Source organism: Echiichthys vipera (genome assembly GCF_963691815.1).
Source record: "Echiichthys vipera genome assembly, chromosome: 15".
Classification (NCBI taxonomy): domain Eukaryota; kingdom Metazoa; phylum Chordata; class Actinopteri; order Perciformes; family Trachinidae; genus Echiichthys; species Echiichthys vipera.
In genome coordinates, this window is record NC_139840.1 from 13,914,897 (window position 1) to 13,939,001 (window position 24,105).

Here is a 24,105-nt window from a genome sequence, read left to right on the forward strand (position 1 = left end):
ATGGCCTAAAGCCAACACACACGCACGCACACACACACACCTTTTTACAGCGCATACAATACTAAGATATTAAAATGATCATATGTTAATGCAAAACATACATTAGGAAGGCACATTGAATCCTTCAGCAAAAGTGTATCTGTGCATGGCTACCTTAGTGACGACCAGCCAGTAAGCCTATCATCAAGGTTGTATAATTGTATTTTTCCCCCCACAAATGCATCTTTGCTAATAATAAGTTGCATATTTTAAGACATAATAAAAAAAAAAGAAGAAAGAAAGAAAGAAAGATTATCAAACAATTTGGCGGACCCATGTATAAACTCTGATGACCCCCTGGGAGGGTCCGGACCCCCTGTTGAAGAACTCTGCCGTATGGTACAACAATGTAATCCCATGAGAAATTATAGCTTTGCTCTGATGTCTTGCAACATTCTAACGTTCACGACAGAATGACTTCAGATGAACTCATGTGAAAGCAATATTCCCCCCTGCTGGCGGAACAAATATATATATATATAAATATAAATGCAAACTTTTTACAAGTTGGCGTGTTCAGTACAATAGCACTGAGCACAACCCGAAGGTGGTTTCGCCTGCGGATCTTACCGGGGAGGCTCGGGTGTGGCAGCTAAGGTGTGTCCGTGTTGACTCACTGCCAGTAGCGACAGAGAGCGCGGCTCGGAGTAAAGCCTGTCCGTCCCCCATGCAGAGCACAAGTGCACGAACAGACCCGTTTATTCTTTTGAACTTTTAACGCCGACGCGAGTCCACCTCCCGTCGCTCCTTGTGACTACTTGGTGTCGGCGGACTTCAGCTTGTCCCTACTGACAAGTAGTCCATGAGAACTTTTCAAAAAATGGCGAATGTTTTAATTTTCGCCGTCTTCTTGGGGCTGGTAAGTACTTCCAGTTTTTGTTTGCTGTTTTGCTCTTTAGAAATACAACACTATTTATCGACACAAACGTAGTCAACCGTGTTAGCGTGTTAACTTTTTGTCTGTAGCCTGCATGAGTTTTTTTTTAAATGTCATTAACATGAAAGAGGTAACAACCTTTGGTCCGGTAAGGCTATTTGACTTTCTCCCGTAGACCCTGTCCCGTGTGGATTCGTGCTTTTTCCCGAGCTCTGTGTATATAAAAGTGCCACAGTCTATTCCACCTGGATACAAAATCACAACAGGTATATGCCTACCACACTCACAATGTCTTTATCAAGTCTTTATCGAACTTTTTTTTTCATTACAGCTCCAATTACCTCCAGTATTGACTTTTGTTCTATAGGCGCCTGTTCACCTTTTTTCCCCCTCTTTATCGGTTTTCAGTTGAAGTCGCTGACTGCGTCACTAAGGCGATCACCTTCACTTCGGAAGACCCAAGTTTCACAGTAACGAGCAATGGAGAACTAGAAGCGTTAACGGATGTGTCCGTGGCAACGGGAGAGCGGACATTTTCTGTTTGGGCTCGGGACAACAGTGGACCGGAAAGTGAGATGGTAGTTCACCTTGTCCACACTACAATATCAGAAAAAAAGGTACGCTCATGTATGATTGTAAAGTATTTATAGCAGGTTTGTACATGTCAGAATGTTTTTTTTATTTTTACATTCCTGATCTGTTTGCATGTCACAGCCCACCGACATCTTAAAGCGCTTTAAGAGACGTTGGAGTCCTCCACCCTTCAACATATTGGAAAATGATAATGGGCCTTATCCGAAAGAGATTGAAAAGGTAATCTTGAAACTACTGTATATGCTACTATAGCATTTTAGTGTAAATAAGGTTTACAGGTGAATTTGCAGTCTTTATCGCAGAATTTGCAATATAAATTAAATTGCTTTCCCTCTTGTTGCAATTGCCTCTTTTCTCACGGTCCCCCCCCCCCACAGATTAGCTATGTGATTCACACACCCAGACACACCTATTAATTACAGTACTGCCATCTGACTTTATGCAGGGATTCCTTTCTTTTCATGTTGATATACTTGCGCTATGATGTTGTCTGTTGAAATCTGTCTAATAGTGTTATCATGGTTAATTTTTTCATCCTTTTTCCTGTTGTAGATTGTATCGGACTCTGAAGCAAAACACAAAGTGTACTACACCCTCAGTGGACCTGGTGTCAATCAGCATCCGGTGGGAGTGTTCTCTCTTGACAGTGATTCTGGGATGTTGATTGTGCACAAGCCAGTCGATCGTGAGGAGTTCCCAAAGTTTGTTGTGAGTGTGAAACCGGGCAGCAATTATGATTTTTTTTTTCTCCAAGAACAGATCAATCGCCCTAATGTCAGGAACTTTTCTTTTTAAATGTCATAAATTTTCTAAAGCTCAAAGTATTCATTGAGAACTTCGAACTAGGTGCAGTAATATTTGGAATTTTTGCTTGGAAATCGATTTAAGCGATTAATTGAATATCAGATCTGGCTCTTGTGTGATACAAAAAGTTCATTATACAGATTTAACCCCTTAAATGGAGTAATTCATAGTAGACTTTGCAGTACATCGTTTGAAAGGCTTCTAAATGACTAATCTGACATTGAAAAGAAATGAAACCTTATGATACGCTTTGCACTGCTTTGTATTTTTGAGTGTTAAATGGACTTTTTTCATCATAGTTGACGACCAGAGTTTTCGACAGAAACACAAACAGAGAGACAGACGACCCTTTGGACATCCAAATAGATGTAGATGATGTGAACGACAATGCGCCAACATTCAAAGACCGACTACAATATACTGTGCCCGAGCAAAGCATTGCAGGTGAATTACATAAACGCAAAATACACACCAGTAATCCTGCGATATTTGGTCTTCAGTGTGGGTGATATTAAAACTTGGTGATTATGTCTCACACCACAGGGACAGCGGTGGGGAAGGTTAATGGTACAGACAGAGACCAAGTAGGAAGCCTCCATGTCAAGATCAAGTATAGTCTCTTGACAGGATTAGACCTGTTTGCCATCAACCCAAACACAGGTGTCATCACCACGGTAACCAACACCCTGGACAGAGAGGTGAGCACTAGTGCCATTGTATTCATTATTTACTCCGAAATATGACAATTAGATCTCACAAATGCGTCATCTTTGTCTCTTTCCTCATCTTTACATGTTATGTACCTTTTTTTTTTTCTTCACATTTTTTCTTTAGGTAAAAGACAAGTACTTGGTGACAGTACAAATCAAAGACATGGACGGTGCAGTAAGTGGTCTCCACAACACAGGAACGGCAACCATCGCTGTGGGTGATATCAACGACAACGCACCAACTTTCACAAAAACATCTGTAAGTCATAAATAATTACTTAATGTTTTGTGAAATTCTGTGAAAACCACAGATGTATTTCCATCAAGTCTTGTTTTGCTAAAAGATTGGTTGTCTGATTTAAGTAACACTTTATTTCCTGTAGTATGCAGTCGATGTCAAAGAAAACGAAAATGAAAAACTTATCCTCCGAATTCCAGTTGAAGATAAGGATTTAGTGAACACACCAAATTGGATTTCAAAATTTGTTATCACTAAAGGAAATGAGAATGGAAATTTCAGAATCGATGCAGACCCCAAAACAAACGATGGACTTCTGTATGTCTCAAAGGTGCGTGAGATTTTTCATCATTATTATTATTATTATTATTATTGTTATTATTATTATATGATAAAGAGACTTACAGAAAGTCAAAGCCTATATCTGGTCAGCAGATTTGTATTTAGAAAACACTCCCTCCCTGATTTTCCAGCCCTTAGATTATGAGAAGAACCAAAATGTGAAGCTTCAGGTTATGGCACAGAATAAGGCTGAGCTGATTGGTGCCAAGGCCCAATGGCTTTCAATTCCTGTGGATGTCAATGTCATCAATGAAGATGAGGGTCCAGAATTCTCCGCTCCTACCATCCGTTTCACGGTCAAAGAGAACACACCGAATGGCACGCTGATAGGAAGTTACATAGCTCTGGATCCTGAAACAAAGAGCAGCAACGGCATCAAGTAAGCAATCATACTGTTTTTAGACACAGCAGCTTATGCTCAAGACCCCATCACAACTTTACTGTTACTTCTCTTAAACACTGGAGGGCAGACTTTCACTGCTGAACTGAAGATTTAGCTCCTAATACACAAGCACTTCTTCTACCCTCTCTCAGGTATACCAAGCTCACAGATCCAGCCTCCTGGATCAATGTCGACAGAAATAATGGAGAGCTGAGGGTGGCAAACACAATTGATAGAGAGTCACAGTTCGTCCAGGATGGAATTTACAACATCACCATGAAGGCTGTTGATGCTAGTAAGTTTCTTGGACTGTATATGATGCAGATTTCCTTTTCCATGACATTTATAAGCCATGGACTCCATACAGACCCCAAGATGCTATTATGACTCATACAAACATACTTTTATTGCACAGGTATAGTAGCTTAAGCTCAAGTAGATCTGTGCTTTCATAATTCTACTGAATCTTATAACCATTTTGACTGAACTCATTAGCTTAAACACTGCACTCTTGACTAATTATTTACTCACATTTATCACTTGTTTTATAAACTAATTTTGGCTCCATTGGGTTTGGCAAATACAGTTAACATCAGACTGTCACCAAGAACTGGTTTGGGAAAGTGTGTAGGCTGGATGGTGAATCAACAGACTACACACTTGACGAAAGTTATGAAGAACACCAGCTCCACCCTCACCAGTATCTGTCTGAACAAAGAGCATGTCTCAGCTGAGAACAGCAGTCCCAATGTGATGTGACAAGTCATTAATAATGACTCACAGTCTTCTGCTGTGAGGGTGAAAATTGGGCTTACATACAAGATCCAAGATCCAGTAGTTTTTTAATTTTCTGATAATTCACACCTGAGTGATGAATGTGACTAACTTGGTTTATCTAGTTTTATCTCAGTGTCGTCATACCCACTTTCGTTTTTCATAAATACTAATGTATTAAAAATGTATTTCAGGCTCCAAGACAGGAACAGGAACAGTCATTATTGTGGTGGAGGATGTCAACGACAACGTACCAACGCTCCCCACCAGCGAACTGGTTGTGTGTGAGAAGGAGGGAGAGCTCGGCTCTGTGCTGGTTGTGGCTGAAGACAACGACCTGGACCCCTTTTCCTCCCCCTTCAGCTTTAGTTTGCCGCCCGATCATGATGGAAAATGGTCTTTGACAAGATTTAATGGTAAGTGGATGTATTTGTATTTGATCTACATTTGTTATAGAGTGTCTTTTAGATCGATCTTCTTCCCAACCAGGAGTCCCCCAGGGGTCCCCAGAAAAATGGGGAATAGTTTGTCACCTTGTAGGAAGTGAGCCCCATGTGAGTAAGAGTCATAAGAATGACTATTCTGATCATGTGTGCCTCCTCAAGTTGACAATTCTGGTCTTAATCATCTCTAAGAACCAAAATCTGAAGTGAAGTGATATCTTCTATCAAATATGACCATGACCTGATGTGTATCAATTTAGGGGTCACGAAAAAAGGCTGAGAACCGATATTTTAGACAAAATGTGTGTGTGTGTGTGTGTGTGTGTGTAAGTGTAAGCTATTTTAGATAAACCACAAACACAAAAACTAACCTGACATACAATGGCCATGGCAACAAGCTTGTCATTTTTGAGGCCAATACCAATATATTGTTGAGATAATTTATTTAGTAAAAGAAGTAATGGCACTGTATAAATATACCCTACAAATCCAATTTTACCTACAGTCCTACATTCAAAATCTTACTTCAGCCAAATGTACTATTTTTGAAAAACCCTTAAAACCCTACTTGTGCTCCCTGGTGGACAAACTATGTAATGCTGTTTCTAAAGTGTTTACAACGTATCTTTTGTTCTGCAATTTCTTATAAGGTCATTAGGACATGAGCTGATATGTATGATATCTGAATATTAGACAATAATATTCACTGACCGATGTATGGGCTCTAGTATGTGTTTGGGATATACACTTTGATTCTTGAGGCTGAGTTTGCTACATGTGCGGTGCATGAATACTCAAATTAGGATTCTGCATACCAACTGTTTTGATATTGTTTTGCTGTTGTGTAAGTGGATGTAAAAGTAATTGCATTCGATTTGTGATGGCAGCCGATATTTTTTTCATGCTGCTTTCGGCTGTTTTGGCTGGAAGTCTACATTATAGAGGGAATATTTTGATACAAAATTACAATTTAGGTAAAGTATTTGTTTAAAAAACATCATACACGTACTCCAATCAGGCCTGAAAATTTAACTTTAAGTCTAAAGTGTTCTGCAAATTTATTATTGCTATTTCTTGGAGAAACTTAGAAAATCTTAATTAATTGTTATTTTTTACATGTGTTTCCACCTCAGACACAGCAGCTACGTTGCGGCAAGCCAAAGACCTTCCTACAGGGATACACAACGTTCCCGTGGACATTACAGATCTGCAGGGTTTCGGTCAAACACAGACTGCGACAGTGAGGATCTGCCAGTGTAGGAATGGAGTCTGCTTGACGAAGCCAAGGTCTATATCATTGGGGCCAATGGCTTTACTGGCCATGCTGTTGCCTCTGGCCCTCCTCCTACTGCTCGGTGAGTCCCCCACTGCTATACTCTTGCCAGCACAATTGTGTTGGCTACACTGTGTAGATAATGAAACAGGAATCTTGTGCTCATGCATGTGTAAAAGTGCAAGAAGAGTAACTGAAAGTTAGAGATCCTGTCACTGAATTATGCATTGTACATTGGGCACAGAGATATGTGGTAGTATTATACAGTGCATAATGCCATTATGCTCATTCTCGTGATGCCTCCCACATGTGGAGCACTCCTTGTGCATTTCCAACATGCTTGCTTTGTTATTGCAGGAATACTGCTTGCATGTTTCTGTGCGACAAAGAGAGAAAAGATGGAACTTGACGATGGAGGAGACAGTGGTGGAATCTTGCTCAAATCAAACACAGAGGCCCCAGGGGAAGAAGTGGTAAGGACATAACAATGAAAGCATTGCCTGGGTTCACACTCTTGTAAAGAGACCTTATTTTTATATCCTTAAACCTTTTTTTTCTTGTGCTTCATTTATTTAATTGTTACTTGATTGCTCATTTTTGTTTTATTGTTTTTCTCTACAGGATTCAAGCCTCATCATTATTCCTACTGAGAATGAACAAGCAACAAAGGGCTCAGTTAAGGGTCAGACGGTGAACCAAGGATGGATGGGGACTAAGAGTACCAGCACAATCGGAGGCCAAAGCACACATGAGAATGGGATGCAAAAATCCGGTGTCATCACAACTGATATAAATGATTACTATTCTAGCCAGTACAATAACCAGTATGGTACTCAGATGGGAGGTCAATTTGTGGGTAGCAGTGCAGGCTATGACAGCAGATACATGGTCCAGGACTCCACCTTCCTTCACAACTGGAATACAAATGGCCACTATCTAAACCAGGTAATGATGTTTTGTAGTTTAAAAAAAGTTTATATGCTTGTATACTTAAAAAAAAAACATGGGGAGTGGAAGGAAGCCAGAAACAATGGGAGGAAGTGGCAGAATTAAATGTGTCCAGCTGTGTACACCTTCTATTCTCTGTGGTTTAATAACTTCTTTATCTGTAAGAGCTTAGGTAACTCTCATGTGTAATATAATCTTGTTCTCTATGCCGTGATAGTATCCTTTGTAAACTTTATTATTGCTCAACTTCTTGGTAAGAGTTATTATTTCTCTGTAATATCTGACTGCCAGTCATGTCCTGAGCAGCCTTGTGGTGTAGTATCTCCCCTCCTATCGCTCAGGCTTAGTCCACAACGAGTAATAACGCGCTTCGTCTCCCTTCCACTTTGTCTTGCAGAAGCTGGCCTATTTTGGAACAGAGGAAGACGGACGGTACGCCGATGATGTAATCCACGCCTACGGGTTTGAGGGGGTGGGCTCTGCAGCTGGCTCTGTGGGATGCTGCAGTGACTTTGGTGACAACGATAACCTTGACTTTCTAAACACGCTCGGACCAAAGTTCAAAACTCTGGGTGATGTCTGCAGGAAGACATGAACAATGATGCTAAAAAAATAATGGCGTTTAATTTTCACTGTACATGATGCATGGCATGCCCCTGAACAGGAATGAGAAAAAGAAAAAGCAGGTGATGTCAATGTGTGTGTATGCATGTCTGTAATTGCTGTATTTTTGTTAGTTTTTTTTTCTTTGCTACTTTTTGGTTAACGTCTTTTGCACTGAAAACTATGCAGATGCAGCCAGTTGTACATGCTTTGTGTTGTGTTTTGTTTGCCTTTAGAGCCTTGGTTTTTCATTCATCCATCAGCTATACCAGCTCCTCCTTGTAGAAGGTCACAGGGGGCTGGTATTGCTGGTCCATAATGGTAGTTGTATTGATATATGCAGTAAGGGCTGCAGGTTTTTTTTTATCTACTGTATGAGTAACAGCTTTGGGAATTTGTGGTGTTACTGTGTTTACCGTAAATGATACAATTTTGCATTTGTGTGGCTGAGTTCAAATTGCTTGTTAAATTTAAAAGGTTTTGATATATTTTTGAAGAAAAAAACAATACCTTAATGAAATAAGACAATAATAAAACTGCCTTTTTTAATATTTCCCATGAAAATACTTTGTTTCAAAATACATGTTTAGAATGTCTTCCACTGGTTTTCCAAATAACACAGTAATTATCTGTGCAAACACATTCCTGTGCAGCTATTGACTGTTGATTGGGCGTATTTTCAGCCCTGTGTGTCATTGAGGTTGTTGCAACATACTGCCAGTAATCCTGTGAAAGCCAGCACAAGGGCGTGAATGTGATGAGTGAATTGTTGCTGACACTGCCTGCAACTGTTTGAATACAAGACTGACCAGACACAAGAAAAGCTGAACGGATCGGAAAAACCTGCTAATTAAAAAGGGAATCTTGACATTCCTTTGTATGTATATATTAAGTTGTTGAAGCTGTAATTTTGCATGGTCATTAAAGATGTTTCTCTTGGTGAACTTGGTGTTTTTATATACACTTATATTTATATGATACTTATAAGTATCAGTCTAATTCAATGTGATTTTAAATGAAAGTGCTATTGAACAGGTATTTTAAAGTTAACTAAAAATGCATCCTCGTACTGTTTTGAATGTACTTTGTGTTGTAACATTCTGTTCTAGCTTTCTGCCAAACAGTTGTTCATTGTGCCTAGTCTCTGTGTACTCTGGTGAATGATTTACTGGGTGTGGCACTTAGCTAACATTTAGTCTTCTGCAGATAAGTTGTTGCACACAAACACTATCACTGCCTTTCCTGTAATTACGAAAATGTATCCATGCCATCAGTACTGTTTTCCCTGTAGTTTAGCTACACAACGACTGATCTATTATTATTTTTTTACAGTTACAGTTAAATACATTCATCTTTGATGCAGATTTTCCAGAAGAACAGGAAATTTACTATAGTCTCCTATTCAACTTCACTATTAATGAATTATTGATAACATATTTAAAATGTTGAGATTATGTAGATAACAAGCTTAGCTACATTATGCACAGACCTCCATGAATAAATAATACAGTATAACAAATGTATTAAAACCATGAGTTATTGATGTTATTGTGCTTAGGCTGGTTATGGATTTTTAATTTACAGGCTAGATAATACAAAAAAAGCATTGATACCCGTAATCAATTAACCCGATTTTGAGGAAATAACATGCAGATTATTCATCAGTATGATGAATTACAGATCTGCAACTGGAAAAAATAATTAGAATGTGTAGAAAGGACCACATGGCATGTGATTGTGGTGATGATTATCAAAGATGACAGCAGAGAGCAGGGAAAAAATAAGGAAATTAAATCTTGGAATGAAACTGGTCTCTCAGTATGATCAAACACTGGGATCTTGTAAAAAATACAACAATATTATCTGCACAGATTACAACAATACTGTCACAATTATGGGAGGTTGTGAACGAGATGGGAACATCAAGGGATTTTGCTCAAAATCCCACCGGGGCCAATTAGGAGAATCCTGAAAAGTCACTTAACTCAAAATAATGAACATAAGCAGTTCAGCCCAAATATCGGAATAAGGCGCTCCAAGCACAGACAGTAGCATATGAACCCAATTTTACCATTAAACAGTTTTCTTTTCTTTTTAATTACTAGCCTCTGCAGAAATAAAAGCTTCTGTGTATAACTGGTATTCCAGAAATCTGCAATGACAAGCTGGAAACACATTGCTGAAGCGTTTCATGTAATGTATTCATGATTGGTTACCATGGACCAGATATTTTAACATGTTGTAGATATGAGAGTTCATGCTCTTCAATTCAATTCAATTCAAAAAACATTATTTGTCCCCGGGGGGCAATTCAGGGCACACAGAGCAGCAAATAACGACAGTGCAATTATACAAAAACATTTTAACCTAACACAAGAATAAAGTGTAAGAGAAGAGTAAGTGTCAGGATGTTAGTGTGTTAGTACAGGTTAGAATAAGTGTCAGGATGTTAGTGTGTTAGTACAGGTTAGAATAAGTGTCAGGATGTTAGTGTGTTAGTACAGGTAGAATAAGTATCAGGATGTTAGTGTGTTAGTACAGGTAGAATAAGTGTCAGGATGTTAGTGTGTTAGTACAGGTTAGATACGGAGAACATCGTCGGCGTGAGATGTAGAAAGACATGTGTGTATCAGATGTAAGCAGACATGTGAGCGGGTGTATATGATGTAAACAATGTAAACATGCAGTAGACTGTTGAAACAGGTATAAACAGAACTGTAGTGCAGAAAAGATATAAGTGGACAGTGATCGGATTCAGATGAGGTCAGACATGATACATGTGTGTAATGAGCAGACGTAAACAGAACTATAGTGCAGTAATAGAGTATAAGCTCTCTCTTGTGTTGTTACCAACAACCTGGTCACAGTGATGACACAGCATTAAAACCTTACTTGAACGGCAAAACTCCTTTGAAACCGTTTATTTATAGACGTGTACCATTCAACAGGTGTGAAATGTATCATGGACGTCCAAACTGAGTACTAGGGAGGAAAGAGTTTGACATGCTGGTAGCAGATGCTTTATTTGGCCCTACTCTTTCGCTGCTGTATACAGGGGCTGAGGACAGTATGCGATAATGATATTACTAGTGAAAAATAAAACAGATATTAAAGTATTTTTAGTGTGTTTCTGCTGCTTTCTGTATACTGCTAAAATATAATGATTTTCTTATTATTTTATTTATTCATTTTATTGAACAGATTGACACAAAAGGATGGCTGAGCAATTTAGTAGAATTTATTTAACATCACAGTATAGATTAGTGACTAGGCGCAATATTTGTTAAAGGTATTAGGTATTAGGTAAAAGTATTGTGGCATTGTTGTTCTACAAACGCTTTGTTTGGTACAAATCCTTAAAGAATAATTGAAAAAAATAACGCCATGATCATTTTAATATATTTTTCGATAACATAATTATTCAAGAATGATCATTCCCTCAAATACAGCATAATTGCAATATCAGCCAAAAATAATCGCATTTAATATTTTTTCCAAACCTTTCAGCCCCACACAAAAGGCACCAGTTAGATTTTAGAGTTCTGTTTTCATACTGATACTCTCTTTCAACTATTAGAACGTATCTTTCACAATTTGTGTATTGCGTAAGTCAACATTGCAATAATGCTAAAAAATATATTTATCATGCAGTTCTACTGTATACTGACAGTAAAAAGACAGAAAAAAACATTTCTGTAAAGGCCTAATGTACAAAACATGCTCAGCTGTCCTAACATATGGTGTGTGTGTCTGTGTGTGTGTGCCATGGGAGCTGCATGACAAAAATACCTTCGCAGCAATTAAAACAACAACAAACATGAGTTTTAGATCATTTCTTTGAGGATTATCAAGTGCATCCCTAAGCTATGGCACTGATAAGCCACATAATTCAATAGACCACTTTGTGTGTCCACCGTTATCAGAGCTGCTTGAGCCACCACTTCCAGTCACTTCTGTAAAGATGCAATTAATTCTAAAGCAGTAGCGTGAAATTAATTTATTGCTTGTAATTAGTTCTAGGCATACTGCGAAAACAATCTCTCCAGATAGGCTGTTTTCAGAGTCTGAGGACACTTGGCTCCATCTGAGTTCAATATGGAGTAGTGCCTTCAGCTGCCAAGAACGTGGAGCGGAGAAACTTCTTAACCCCCTGTAGACTTCAGCCCCAGGGTTTATGATATGTGCGAGATATTTTAGTTGCTATGAATGCGCATGACTAAGTCATTTCTTCAATGTGTGTCTTGGGAAAATACCATCCAGGTCAAATACAGTATGGAAATTAGGTTCATTTGTATTTAATTAAATCACTGTATATGTGTGTTTCTGCATGCAACATGACTTAATACAATTATTGTTATGTATTCATGAAACTGACTGCAATCATGCATTGTTTCAAATGATTTACATGTCTCTAATTTCATATGATTCATTTGCATGTTCCGTGTTCTAAACACAAGATGTTATCACGGTCAGTGCCAGTAGGTGTCACTCTTACCTCTGAGTTTAACATAGGCTGCCGGCGGGGCTGCTGGTGGGGCTGCGGGGGTATTTATAGAAGGTGGCTGATTTCAGTCAAGACACTTCCTCTCCCCATCACATGTGTAACCAACACCTGAAATCACTTGAATTAAGCTGTGAAGTCACGACATCCCAGTTAAAGTGAAGTGATGAGACAATTTGTGGCAGGAGCTGTTTTTTATGCTCCAACGTGGCATATGCCAGACAGTTATCGTGTGCTCTTTCAGTCCCCTTTACTGATATTTGGCGTCCCTTATCCGTCATGATCAGGCTTCCCATTGCACCCCTGCGCTCATTATAACTAAAGTGAGATTGGAGTTGACCATATCTCAAGGATAGGGCGCTAATTTATGGGCTGAATCTGCCAAGATGATGGATTATTTAAAACTTGTTCTTTGAATTTTAATAATTCAAACATTTACCCTTATCTGTAAAGCTTTGTGATACTTTACGCTTCACCACAATTACATCGCATTTTGTCATTTAAATGGAATAGTGTATATAATGTATGTTAAGTAAGTCATAGTAATCAGACACTGGATAACAAAGAGTATAATTTAATTTCTAAGGCTATTACCATGAACATTATATATATTTCTGTTCACCATATCAGTGCCCTCTTGAACTGTCATTATAACACCTACTCCTGAGGTACCATTTGACAGAATGTGCTTTACATTAACTATGCAAGAGCTTCCTTGTTACATCGTTTGTTTGAGGTATTGTGCTTCTTCCTGGAGTTGTCGTCCATATCTTTCACACTCAACTGAAATGTGCAGCTTACATATTAATTAGAGAAATCTGTTTGGCAGTGGGAAGCCTCAGTGATACATCTGGGTCTTAATTAGTCAAAAGGATTTAAGTGATAAACAGTCTAAAGAATACAGTACAAATGTTGAATTAAGGCATTCCATGCAACACATCCACGACTATTATATAAAACACACAGTCTAAATATTAATTTGCAATATATTTCCTATTTCGATTTTTTTTTGTAAGATGCGGATAGAGTTTTCATTTTCTTTACTTTTCAAGCTGATTTACTACTTTCTAAAATCATGATTTTATGGTGAGTTTTGCCAACATCGACATCAGATCGTTATCTCTTAGATATCAGAGATATCATTTTTTTTCTCCAAAAGGCTCATGAGTGGACTGACCCTGGTGAATAAATACATCGTTATTCTCCCTGGATTTAAATGGCATGTCCATGTGGATATTATTTTATTTATTTGACAGGGACCACATATAACGAACATACTTTAGAATACTAGTGAAGGTATAGTTAAAAAACTCATGCAGGTAAACAATAATACAAACAACATTACATTACATATACCAAGCATTATGTCACAGGATGTAAATGGTATATTTAGAACTGTTGTGGTTGTTTGATTAGTTACTAACAGGTTTTTTTTGTAGAAATGTGTGAACATAAGGACGTGAGTGACACATGGTCTAAGCATAGACTTACTGGTGAATTGTTTTAAAATTACAATAACATGAAACTGTTGGAGACCCCCCCCTCCCCTCCCCTCCTGTTACTGTAATGGCAAAAAATATAGGAAAGCACCAAACATGGCAGGATGGAGGTTTGACGTTTATCTTACATCGCCTATTGAAAATGTGACATTGGCGGAGGACCACCAGCTACATTCATCAAACTTGAGCTTCACTATCAAGTAAGAGAAAAGCCTCAGAGTCGTTACTGTATCGAATAAATGGCTGAGGTTGACCACTTCTGAGTTCATTCATGCCCCACATTCACACCTCTGAACCACATTAGACTGACTTATTTTTAGATCCGTTTGTGTTTGTCTCCTTTGAACAGAAGTGTTGAAGTGCAATGAATAAGCAGTCAGGGGGCAACAGCAGACATCGAACGCATGGAAATCATACATAAAGCACAGCTTCCATTCATCATTGTTAATCCATCTGAGGCATACAATACAGATGGCAATAAGGGTTAGGTGGTCATGCTTTGAAAAATGTATTGAAAGAAATTCACAGCTTATCGTGGTCTTGCTGGTTGAAATCACTTCTGCAACTATTGTATGTAAACGCACTGCACAGCAATCCGTTTAATGAAAACACTTAAAAAAAAACAGCAACCAAAATGATTACAGACAATTGCTGCAATCTCAAAAGGGTGCTGTTGGTGCCAGACAACCTTCGGAGAATAAAGAACGTTGAGTTTCTGTCTGACTAAAAGCCTCAGTGTGACATTGCTGCTCGTCAGAAGTGCCACATATTAGCACAGTGGCCCCGTTACATTAAACGTCATAACAGAAACAGAAGACCTGACAAAGGGTTTTTCTCTGTACTACTCATAATCAAAGTGAGCCCTCTGCAAAATCATACTGTCATGATTCACAAACTGCTAGAATTTAACAGCCAAACTGCTTGAACTTGATAGCTGAACATGCAAGGATCAGCAGAGTGTGAGTTGCTTGAATAGAAAGAAAGAGATAGACGGTGTTAGAGAGGCTGAGGAGGGCGTTAACAGGTAGATGGAAAAGAGAGAAGGAAGTTCAGGGTGGTGTGCAGACAATCCTCACCAAAGCCATATAGTTTAATAGTGCAAGCGGCTTATTACGACCCACATTTACGTTTGTAAAGGAAGAAGTCAGGTGACATGGTATAAAGTACTAAAGTCTGCATATAGGAAGGGAGTCCGGGTGGTGGATGGGTCAAATACAAAAAGGACTTTCACCCACAAGACCGCTGTCTGGTCCTGCGTGAAACCAAAGGTCAACGTTGACTTTTTTTAAGCTAGCCCTCACAGACTTCAACCAAACCGACTTACTAAATTTAAGCCAAAGCATGATGCCTAACCACTGTTCCACCGGCCGCCCCGTGGCAGTGAGTTTTGAGCGACCTGGCGATGAGCTGCCCTCTCCTCATTTGTTGAAGCCCAGGCTACTTTATGCAACTAACAAATGTCTAGCAAAACCTGCCGCCTTATGAAACGTCCAAAAATATTTCAAACTAAGTGTTGTTCTAAAATTAAAACAGATTCAGCAACAGCATAGCTCATTTCTTAATTATTTTTTTTTTCAGAAACACATTTTGGTGAATGGTAATATCAGATACAATTTCCAAAACAGTCGCCATGTCGGTCTGTTTTGAAATCCAGGAGCAAGCAGCCAACAAGTGAAGTGTCTTTCCAATCGGGTGCAGGAGGGTGTAGTAGGAGGTGATTTCTCAGTTTGTCATTGATCATTGAGAAGAAATTGATGACTGCTAGTGACCAGTCCATCGAGCATGTTGCGGGGCAACCGCTCACATGCAACAACCCCATGTGGACACATACCAAAAGAACATGGTGCCTCTATGCGGGCAACGCTTGCTATAATATAATGGCGATATAATTAGTGGTAATGTGGTTACACTTCCTCACACAACAGTGTTTTCTCTGCCCTGGTGACAGACTGACAGGCTAGAAGCTGTGGGGACAGGTTTGGGGAGGGAGAAGAAGGTTGGTAGAGCTTATATTTTTTGTAGCATATAGAATGTTCTAAATAAAGAACAAATGTTGTTGGATGAATACCTAAAGTACCAAAAAATAGGTACAATTCAGAGCCAGTACCGAATTCGAGATACCGCTATCGGTTCACATGAGAACCCTACATGTTACAATCACATATTCAAAACTGCAGCCTTTCACAACATTAAGTAGAACGATCATACATTTTGTTTGGGAGTCAAAGACGGAGGCTCAGTCTGGCTCTTAACCAATGTGTGTAACCCCTGTGGTGAAGATCCTCAGTACAAGGCTGATCAGACCACCTTCTGTGTGAGCTACTGCTTTTGCCTCACTTCCAGCCTCTTGCTAGGCTGCAGAGAGACACTTGAGAAGACTACAAAACTCAGCCTTACACAGGGGTTATGCCCTGATAACCACACAGTCTTAGTGAGGAATTTAATTGGCCCGCTGCACATTCGACTTCAGGGAATGTTTTGACACCTACAGTGTCAAAACAAGCTGAGTTAGGGTTGAAGCTCTAGATACAAAGTGTGCAACCAAATCTCTGCCCTCTTAGTCCCCTGAGCTCAATGGCCATAACAGAAAATTTTAACATTGATGAGGATACTTCTTAAATTTTTAAGCCATGAGTAAACATTCAGATTAAAAATCAAAAACAAGGATTATTGGACTAAACGTAAACATCACCATTTTTAGGGGGGCACTATTTTCGGCTATACTTTTAAATATGTGCTAATTCTATAGTCTCTGCAAATAACATGACAAGTAGGGAAAAAATACGTCAGAAATGAATACACTGCAAGTGTAAGAGCACACAAAAGAATAAAACTTCATTATCTTTGAATAAATATAAACACGATGGCAGCGAATAATCCAATACTGCACAGGAGCAAATCTCCTAGTAAGCCCTGTGACCACTTTGTTGTTTATTTATACCAAAGTCTGGAGAAGTTAAATCACACCGACACTCCTTACATGTTGATCCCTTTCATGTTCTAAGACTGAGCTCAAAAGACATTTTTTATATCCACCAACACTGATGCTAAGGGAATACAATTTATTGATTTGCTGTCAGACTTGGATCAACATGGTCCTATCAGGAAGCTTGGTACATAAAACCACAGCCTGTGGATAGCGAGATGAGCACAAAAAGACCAGCAAATGATGATGTGGATTGTGGAAAACACAGGGTTTGAGACGATATCTCAAAAGTAGCATAAATGCACACATATCTGCTGTTCTCCATTGAGTTCACTTGACTTGCATTTGCAGGCAACCGGCAGCCAATCAGGTGATATATCAGATAGGTATCCGATCTGATTCAACTAAGTTAGTCAATAAGACCATCAATACAAAAACATGACTGAAAATGTACTTTTCTGAGTACATACATAAAAAACCCGTAAAAACCCAAACTAGTATGGCCTTCGCTCACACAATAGTCTTCAGATGTTGGTCCCCAAGGTTAATGAGGACCGATGCAAAAATAAGTTTAAATATGCTGGCCCCTCTTCCTGGATTAATGTTCAGAAGAACCTGAAATTGAGTTAGAACTATTGGAGAACAACGTCCATTTTAAAGGGTTGAGAAAACATAACTCTACTCGCTATGCCTTTCCCTTTGAATAAAGGCTCCTTTTTTCCTGGGGCATTTCCTATTTCTATATTATATAGGCCCTATATCACTCAATTATAATTTCACATATACATAGCTTGCTTTATTTGTAAAGTAGGTCTACATTTCATGCCACCATTTGTAGTGTTTCACACAATAATAGGCCACACACACATACACACACACACACACACACACACACACACACACACACACACACACACACACACACACACACACACACTCACACATGCACACACACGTCATATTAAACTGATGTCGCTTTAGAGTGACAGCTCCGTCTCATTTTGTTAAACGTCTGTTGCCTCAACTCATCTCCTCTGCTCGCATCTCCTGTGGGCGGGACTTAGACACGAGGAGACGAGGCGAGGAATGGAATCAAGAATGTACAAACTGAACCCCCGCCAAAACAACCTTTTCTTCTTCTCTTAATCGATTGCCACCCCAACATCCCAGAAATCACTCCATCTTTTGTGAGTGGCAGGTAAAGGAATGGCAGAGGAAGATAAATCGATGCAAGTACATTTGGCAGTCATTCCTTTCCTCTGACCTTTCCTCCTCTCCAAGAGGTCAAATCAAAGCCACATCATCAGCCATTCCAAAGATGTGGAATGAATTGTTGCAATGTTCAAAAGAAAATCCACTTGATAGTGTGTCTAGAGCGGACAATAAACAGGACCTCTCTGTGTGGCCTTTTTACAGAATTTGAAAAGACTTGTCTTTTTTTGAGGAGCCCTATCAATATTTCAGTTGTCCAATAATGTTGTACTATACTGTCATGTCAAATTGAAATATTTGACTCAAAATCTAACATAATGTGTAATGTGTTGCATTTCCAGCTACACAATTCATCACCTTGATACAATTATTTCTTCACATTGTTAAGGTAAAACATTTAAATTCACTCTTGGCACTGACTCATTTAATATGTGCATAGTGATTAATTGGTATTGACTGGAGGAGCCCCCCATACATCCTGCAAATCCAAGAATGACCAACACCTGGGGGGTTTGGTCTTTCAAGGGTCACTCTCCAGCATGATGAATCCCTCCTAGATCAAATGAATGCATTACTGGACGTCTGTGATTAATTGCTAACAGGGCCCACAGCAAATTGCTGCCACAGATGACAGCTAGTGTGATAACATTTCTTATCAGCGACCTCCATAACCCCTTCCATAACTCACATAGATCACACAGCCCTGATATAATGCTGTTAAATGATTGAATCCATGAGAAGAATTGCAATTGCATTGCTTTATTGTTAGTGCATATTAAATAGTTAAAGGCAGAGGTTAAAATTAAAAAAAGGAAATATGTTGTAAGTCACATACCGTTGTTGAAGATACAGAGACAGCTGTATTCCAGAGTCATTCTTTTTAAAGTCAAATGGTCTTATCATGTTTAAACCTAAGATGCCATGTTTTCATGCATCATTACATCAAACTGAAGATATTTAAAGTCCTTATACCTAATCAGGAAAAAAAGTGCCTTCTAAAACAACGCATGAGTGTGGAAGAATGTTAGGCAAATAATAGTCCTTTTTTAAACGTAGGAAACGACTGTGATTATGACAAAATAATGTAAAGTTAAGAATGGTCAACTAAAAATGTTTAAATAGCCATCTAGTTTAAAGAAAAGCAGTATAATTCAGTGTTTTATACACTCATCCATGTACCCAAAGCTCAACACTATAAGGATGTCACCGTACTACCTATTGTACTTTGGTACTCTACCTTGTTAAACTGAACGTCATATTTCTGGTGAGGACCGTTTCAAATATTATAGATTTCATGTCTAGTATTTTAGCTTGACATCTCTAGATCTCTAGCCACTAGAATTGAAATGAAGTCCTGCGGGTCTGAGCAACATTTGTCCACACAACATGAATGAAGAAGGATAGAGCCACCAGCAGGTCAGTGGACTTGAAGAGGGCGAGATAATGCGACCAACAAAACATGTACGTCACAATCCACATTGAAACAAATTTTGCAAATTAGTTCACATTCAAGCTAATTTAGAGCTGTTCACGCCAACATAAATGAAACTAAACATGACTCAAATACATCTACAGTAATTCAGTGGTGAAAAGACAACTTAGCAGTTTAAATATTTACACAAGCATTTTGTAAAGTCCTTATCTCGATCACAGGCTGGCATACCAGAGAGATAAAACATGTTTGTCATCAACATTACGGTGGAAACGGCTTCTATAAATACAGCTTGAGGGTTGTATGGCGACAAATATTATATTCCCAGTTGCGGACAGTATATTCATGAGGTAAAACCTTTACCATTAATAACATGGAGACTAATGGTCCCAGCTGTTGCCAGCAGAAAATAGATAAAGCCCTAATAGCTCTGCTGCTTTCAGCTTTCAGATAGCATGCAAGTGTACCTACAGTTATATACCTGAATATAACATTCCATATTTAATTAGAAGAGCACGTAATGCATTCTCTATAGTACCCCTTGAAAATACTGATCATCTAAAGAACACGGGATAACCTTCACCTCTGACTTCAGACAGCAGGCCTTGCTGTCATACTGTTTTCCAGAGACTAAAGCAGCTTAAATTCAAAAGCTAGAGATACCAAGATATTGGTATAATATATAACTCGACTGAAGAATCCATTGCTACCAACTATGTCCATCTAGCTTGTCGGGAAGGGGACGCTCCAATTTTGGCAAAATTTTGTCGAGGGACCCAGTTTTTCTAATGCAGTGAAAATGTGTTATTTTTTTCTGCCTGTTCTTAAACTATGTATTTGAATATTTCTGCTTGCTGGGGTCCCAAAACGGAGTGAATTCAATTGTATTAATTTGTGGTGATGTCCCAATAGTGGCCAAGTCATTGCAGTGAGACCATTTTTTGAAACTTGACCTCACTGTATAAAATGACATTTTGTGACCTCTAGGATAATCACAGCCTCATGAACCTTTACAACCCCAAACTAAGACCTAGGGCATTCAGAGGATGTATGGTGTTCCTAAGTATATCAACAACAAGGGGTTTTCTGAGCAGTTTCCAGTGCTCACCATCCAATCGCCCAAAAAAAAGTTTAATTTGGAGATCTTGTAGAAAGTGTCTTAATGTGGTATTTGGGGAGGATTTCAGATCTTATTGATTTTATCAATTATTGCTTTGATCAGTTCTAGAGTGGTAAAAATCTAGCACCAAATCTGTGTAATGAATGTTACCAACAATAAACAAAATTGCTGCAAGAACGTAATAGAGCATGGCAATAGGCATCAGACATTTCCATCATAATAACTGAAGCCTTTATACACTTTTACAAAGTTATCTATTAATTAATTAATTTGTATTTCAGATTTATGACTAGAAAAACTTGCTGAGGTGCATCTACCCCTGATTCTCTAAAAAAAAACCAAGGGGATTGGGGTGCCGGTGGTAGTAAGAGTTAATTATTCATCTGAATAATTATTATTTCATAACTTTGGGAAGAGACCTTAATGTGAGCTTATATACAATTCCATGAAAGAGTAAATGGAAAATCAAGGCAGTATGCTAGCCTGCACATGTATCTCTTTGGAACTTTATAAATTATGTTTGTGTCTCTGTGGAATTATCCAGCTAATGGATTGAGAAGTCCCTGGGTGATGGCAGCATTGGCATACGGTGACTCAGTCCATAGGCAGCAAGTAGCCATAGCAATGGAGAATAGGGAAGATGAAGGTTGAGTGTGATTACACCTACCCTCAGGCTTAATAAGTTCACCCTTAAGTGAGAACTGTGTGATAGTGTGCGTGTGTTTGCCAGTGAGCGAAGGTGTGTGTGAATGCTATCTTCTAACAAAAACAGGAGTTCATGTGCATGAGTCACAAGATCAGGATGGGCATACAGAGGGCTGCTGAAAAGTGCCTCTCTAACCAGCTGAGAGCTTTTGGTGAAACATACTTGTGTAATAAATGTTTTTTTTCATGCACACTTCTGGTTATGAGTGAAATCTAATTTGGGGATATGATGTTTACATGGAACATGGAGGTTATTCATATGCCTTTATGCCTGGTTATCAAGGTTTTTGATCATTGTTTTGTTGTCCGCTGTGTGTCTTCGACTCCCCTACATCGAAGTCTGTCTCTGTCATTTCTATAGGCCTCATGATTACATTATCCCAACATTATCATTATTGTCTCATACATTATCAGAGCCTGAAACCACTTTAACTTGTGGCTGCTGAGATGCTGCTGCATTGTAATGCGCCGTTGTGGGTATGACTTTTTCATCTTATCGCTAGCAATGGAAGATTAGCGCATATCGTCACATTGTTTGTTTTTCTGACTAACTCCAGTGTGACTCCAGTTGAAGAACAGTCTGTGCAGACAACAGACATTGATCAGATACCTGGAAAGAAGTTTACAGGCTTGAGCATCGTGGTTTCTTTCATAATAGTCCAGTTTAGTTTTAGTTTTTAGTTTTTTTTGCAATTTATAGTTTTCTGTGTGTACTGCAAAGACATCAGTATTGAAGTTGTGGCAAAAAATATTTTGTAGTGTTCTTGTTTCCAACATAATCTTTTTACATAAGTCTGGTCATGTTTGAGAGCTAAACTTTACAGTCTTATATGTTGGAGCGACTAACACTTCACACCCACCTACTTTGAATTCAGTTGTATTGACTCTTTTTAGATACTGTCATCACAGAGGAATGGCTGGAGCTACTCATTTAATCATACTGAAATTATTCCAAGGTGACATTACTGTCTGCATTCCACATGTTGGGCTGTTTTTTCTTCCACTGCTTCCATTTTTCATTGTCATTTTAAACTGTCAACCTTTTGTCCTGCTCTCTCTCTCTCTCTCTCTCTCTCTCTCTCTCTCTCTCTCTCTCTCTCTCTCTCTCTCTCTCTCTCTCTCTCTCTCTCTCTCTCTGTCCTTGATATAAGTACCCACTGCTTCTGTCTGAGAACACCATTATCACCATGCATGGCTGAAAAAACGAAAGAGAGAGAAAAGCTAATGATGTTGGCTTGAGCTCAGAGCTAATTAAAATTCTATAAATATGGTAGGAGGTAGGTGCCGTGATGGATGTACTGTGTCACTAGTCCAGGGAGGTGCGTGGAGATGTCCGGACGATCAATACTAGCATAGTGTATGCATGACACTGCATATGCATTTAATGAACCAACAGTTTTATCTGTTAATTACACACCAGGACACACCTTAGCATTCCTCACACTGTGCTAAGCCTCCCTGACTGTCCAGATAATGGCGGGCTGTTTCACACAACAAATCTGCAAACGTTGGGCACATTCCTCTATATTTTACCTTGCTCACTTTATCTCTCCCTCTTCTGTCTGTGCTTTTATTCATTGCAGGTAATTCTCCATGCAGCAACACACTCCACGCTATATCAGTAAATGTAATGCATTTCTTCTTCTGTCCCTTGGCTGCCTAGTTTAGAGTAGCATCGGCATTCATTCTGCAAACATTGTGTCTCTAAAGATGCCAGCGGTTTCTTAATGTGCTGGGGAAATTGTGCAGGCAGGCAGAGGGGGTAAGGGTTAATTGGCCAACAGGTAATTTTGGTAAATCAAGAGATAAAACGCTCACATTAAAGCCCACAAAGAAATAATCTTTAGCTACTGAAGCAAACCTTGTTTTTTTTTTTTTTTTAAGAACCGGTTTAACGAGTGCTTGTGCAAAACTGAAACACAGAAATATTTCCTCTAAGCCACACACAACACAATGAGATGATTGCTGGAATTGGACTAGTAAAATATCCATCTATCAATGCTTCTATTACAACATAGCAATTCTTCTTTTCAGAGAACTTTGTGCCATTTCAGCTTAAGGCTTTAAAATCTGTAGAGTAAGCTGTGGTATAATCCCTTATTACAGAAGAAATTTGCCTGTGATGGTGAATTATTTTGAGGGGTTAAGCTTTGAATATTATCTCGCACAAAGTAGTTTGTTGTGGGGTGAAGAGGTAATATTGGATGTAGACAGTTATATAAGTTACTGTGAAATATGAACGATGAATAGAGGGCAATAGGACATTTTACAAGACGTTAAATCTTGTTCTAGTTTACTCATTAGCTGCCACTCATGGGTCACCAATGTTTTTATGTTAGCTTCTCAGCAGTTAAGTTACCATTGCCTTTTTCCCTCTTTAGTCACTTAACATTTACTGTTGTCCATCAATATAACAGTTTTTGTTGGCTGCAGCACACTTGCCGCACATTTGAAAGGATATGAAAATGAGGTAAAAGTTGTGACTCTCAGCTTAAATTTGAGCACATTTACATCCACGTTCAATAAATCATGAAGACATTTTTATACATACTGTACGCCTTATGTTAAAAAGACTACAGGTCGCCCCATAAGGATATAAACACCTCCAAACACCCTTAAAGCTGCCCAAAGGCAACACTTACAGTGTACTGGAGTAGAGCACAATTAAAGCGATAGATAACTT

At 38.8% G+C, this 24,105-nt stretch overlaps 1 protein-coding gene across 1 annotated transcript; it reads left to right on the plus strand.

Annotated features, from left to right (window-relative positions):
- Positions 1-650: 650 nt before the first annotated feature.
- On the plus strand, positions 651-8,971 carry dsc2l (desmocollin 2 like). The gene is made up of 16 exons (XM_083927954.1): positions 651-898; positions 1,092-1,182; positions 1,325-1,533; positions 1,631-1,729; positions 2,063-2,218; positions 2,614-2,758; positions 2,858-3,012; positions 3,149-3,283; positions 3,408-3,593; positions 3,736-3,983; positions 4,139-4,281; positions 4,955-5,176; positions 6,337-6,558; positions 6,834-6,949; positions 7,098-7,421; positions 7,822-8,971. The coding sequence occupies exons 1-16, from the start codon at positions 842-844 to the stop codon at positions 8,017-8,019; spliced, it is 2,706 nt and encodes a 901-aa protein (XP_083784080.1). The 5' UTR covers positions 651-841; the 3' UTR covers positions 8,020-8,971.
- The last annotated feature ends 15,134 nt before the right edge of the window (positions 8,972-24,105 follow it).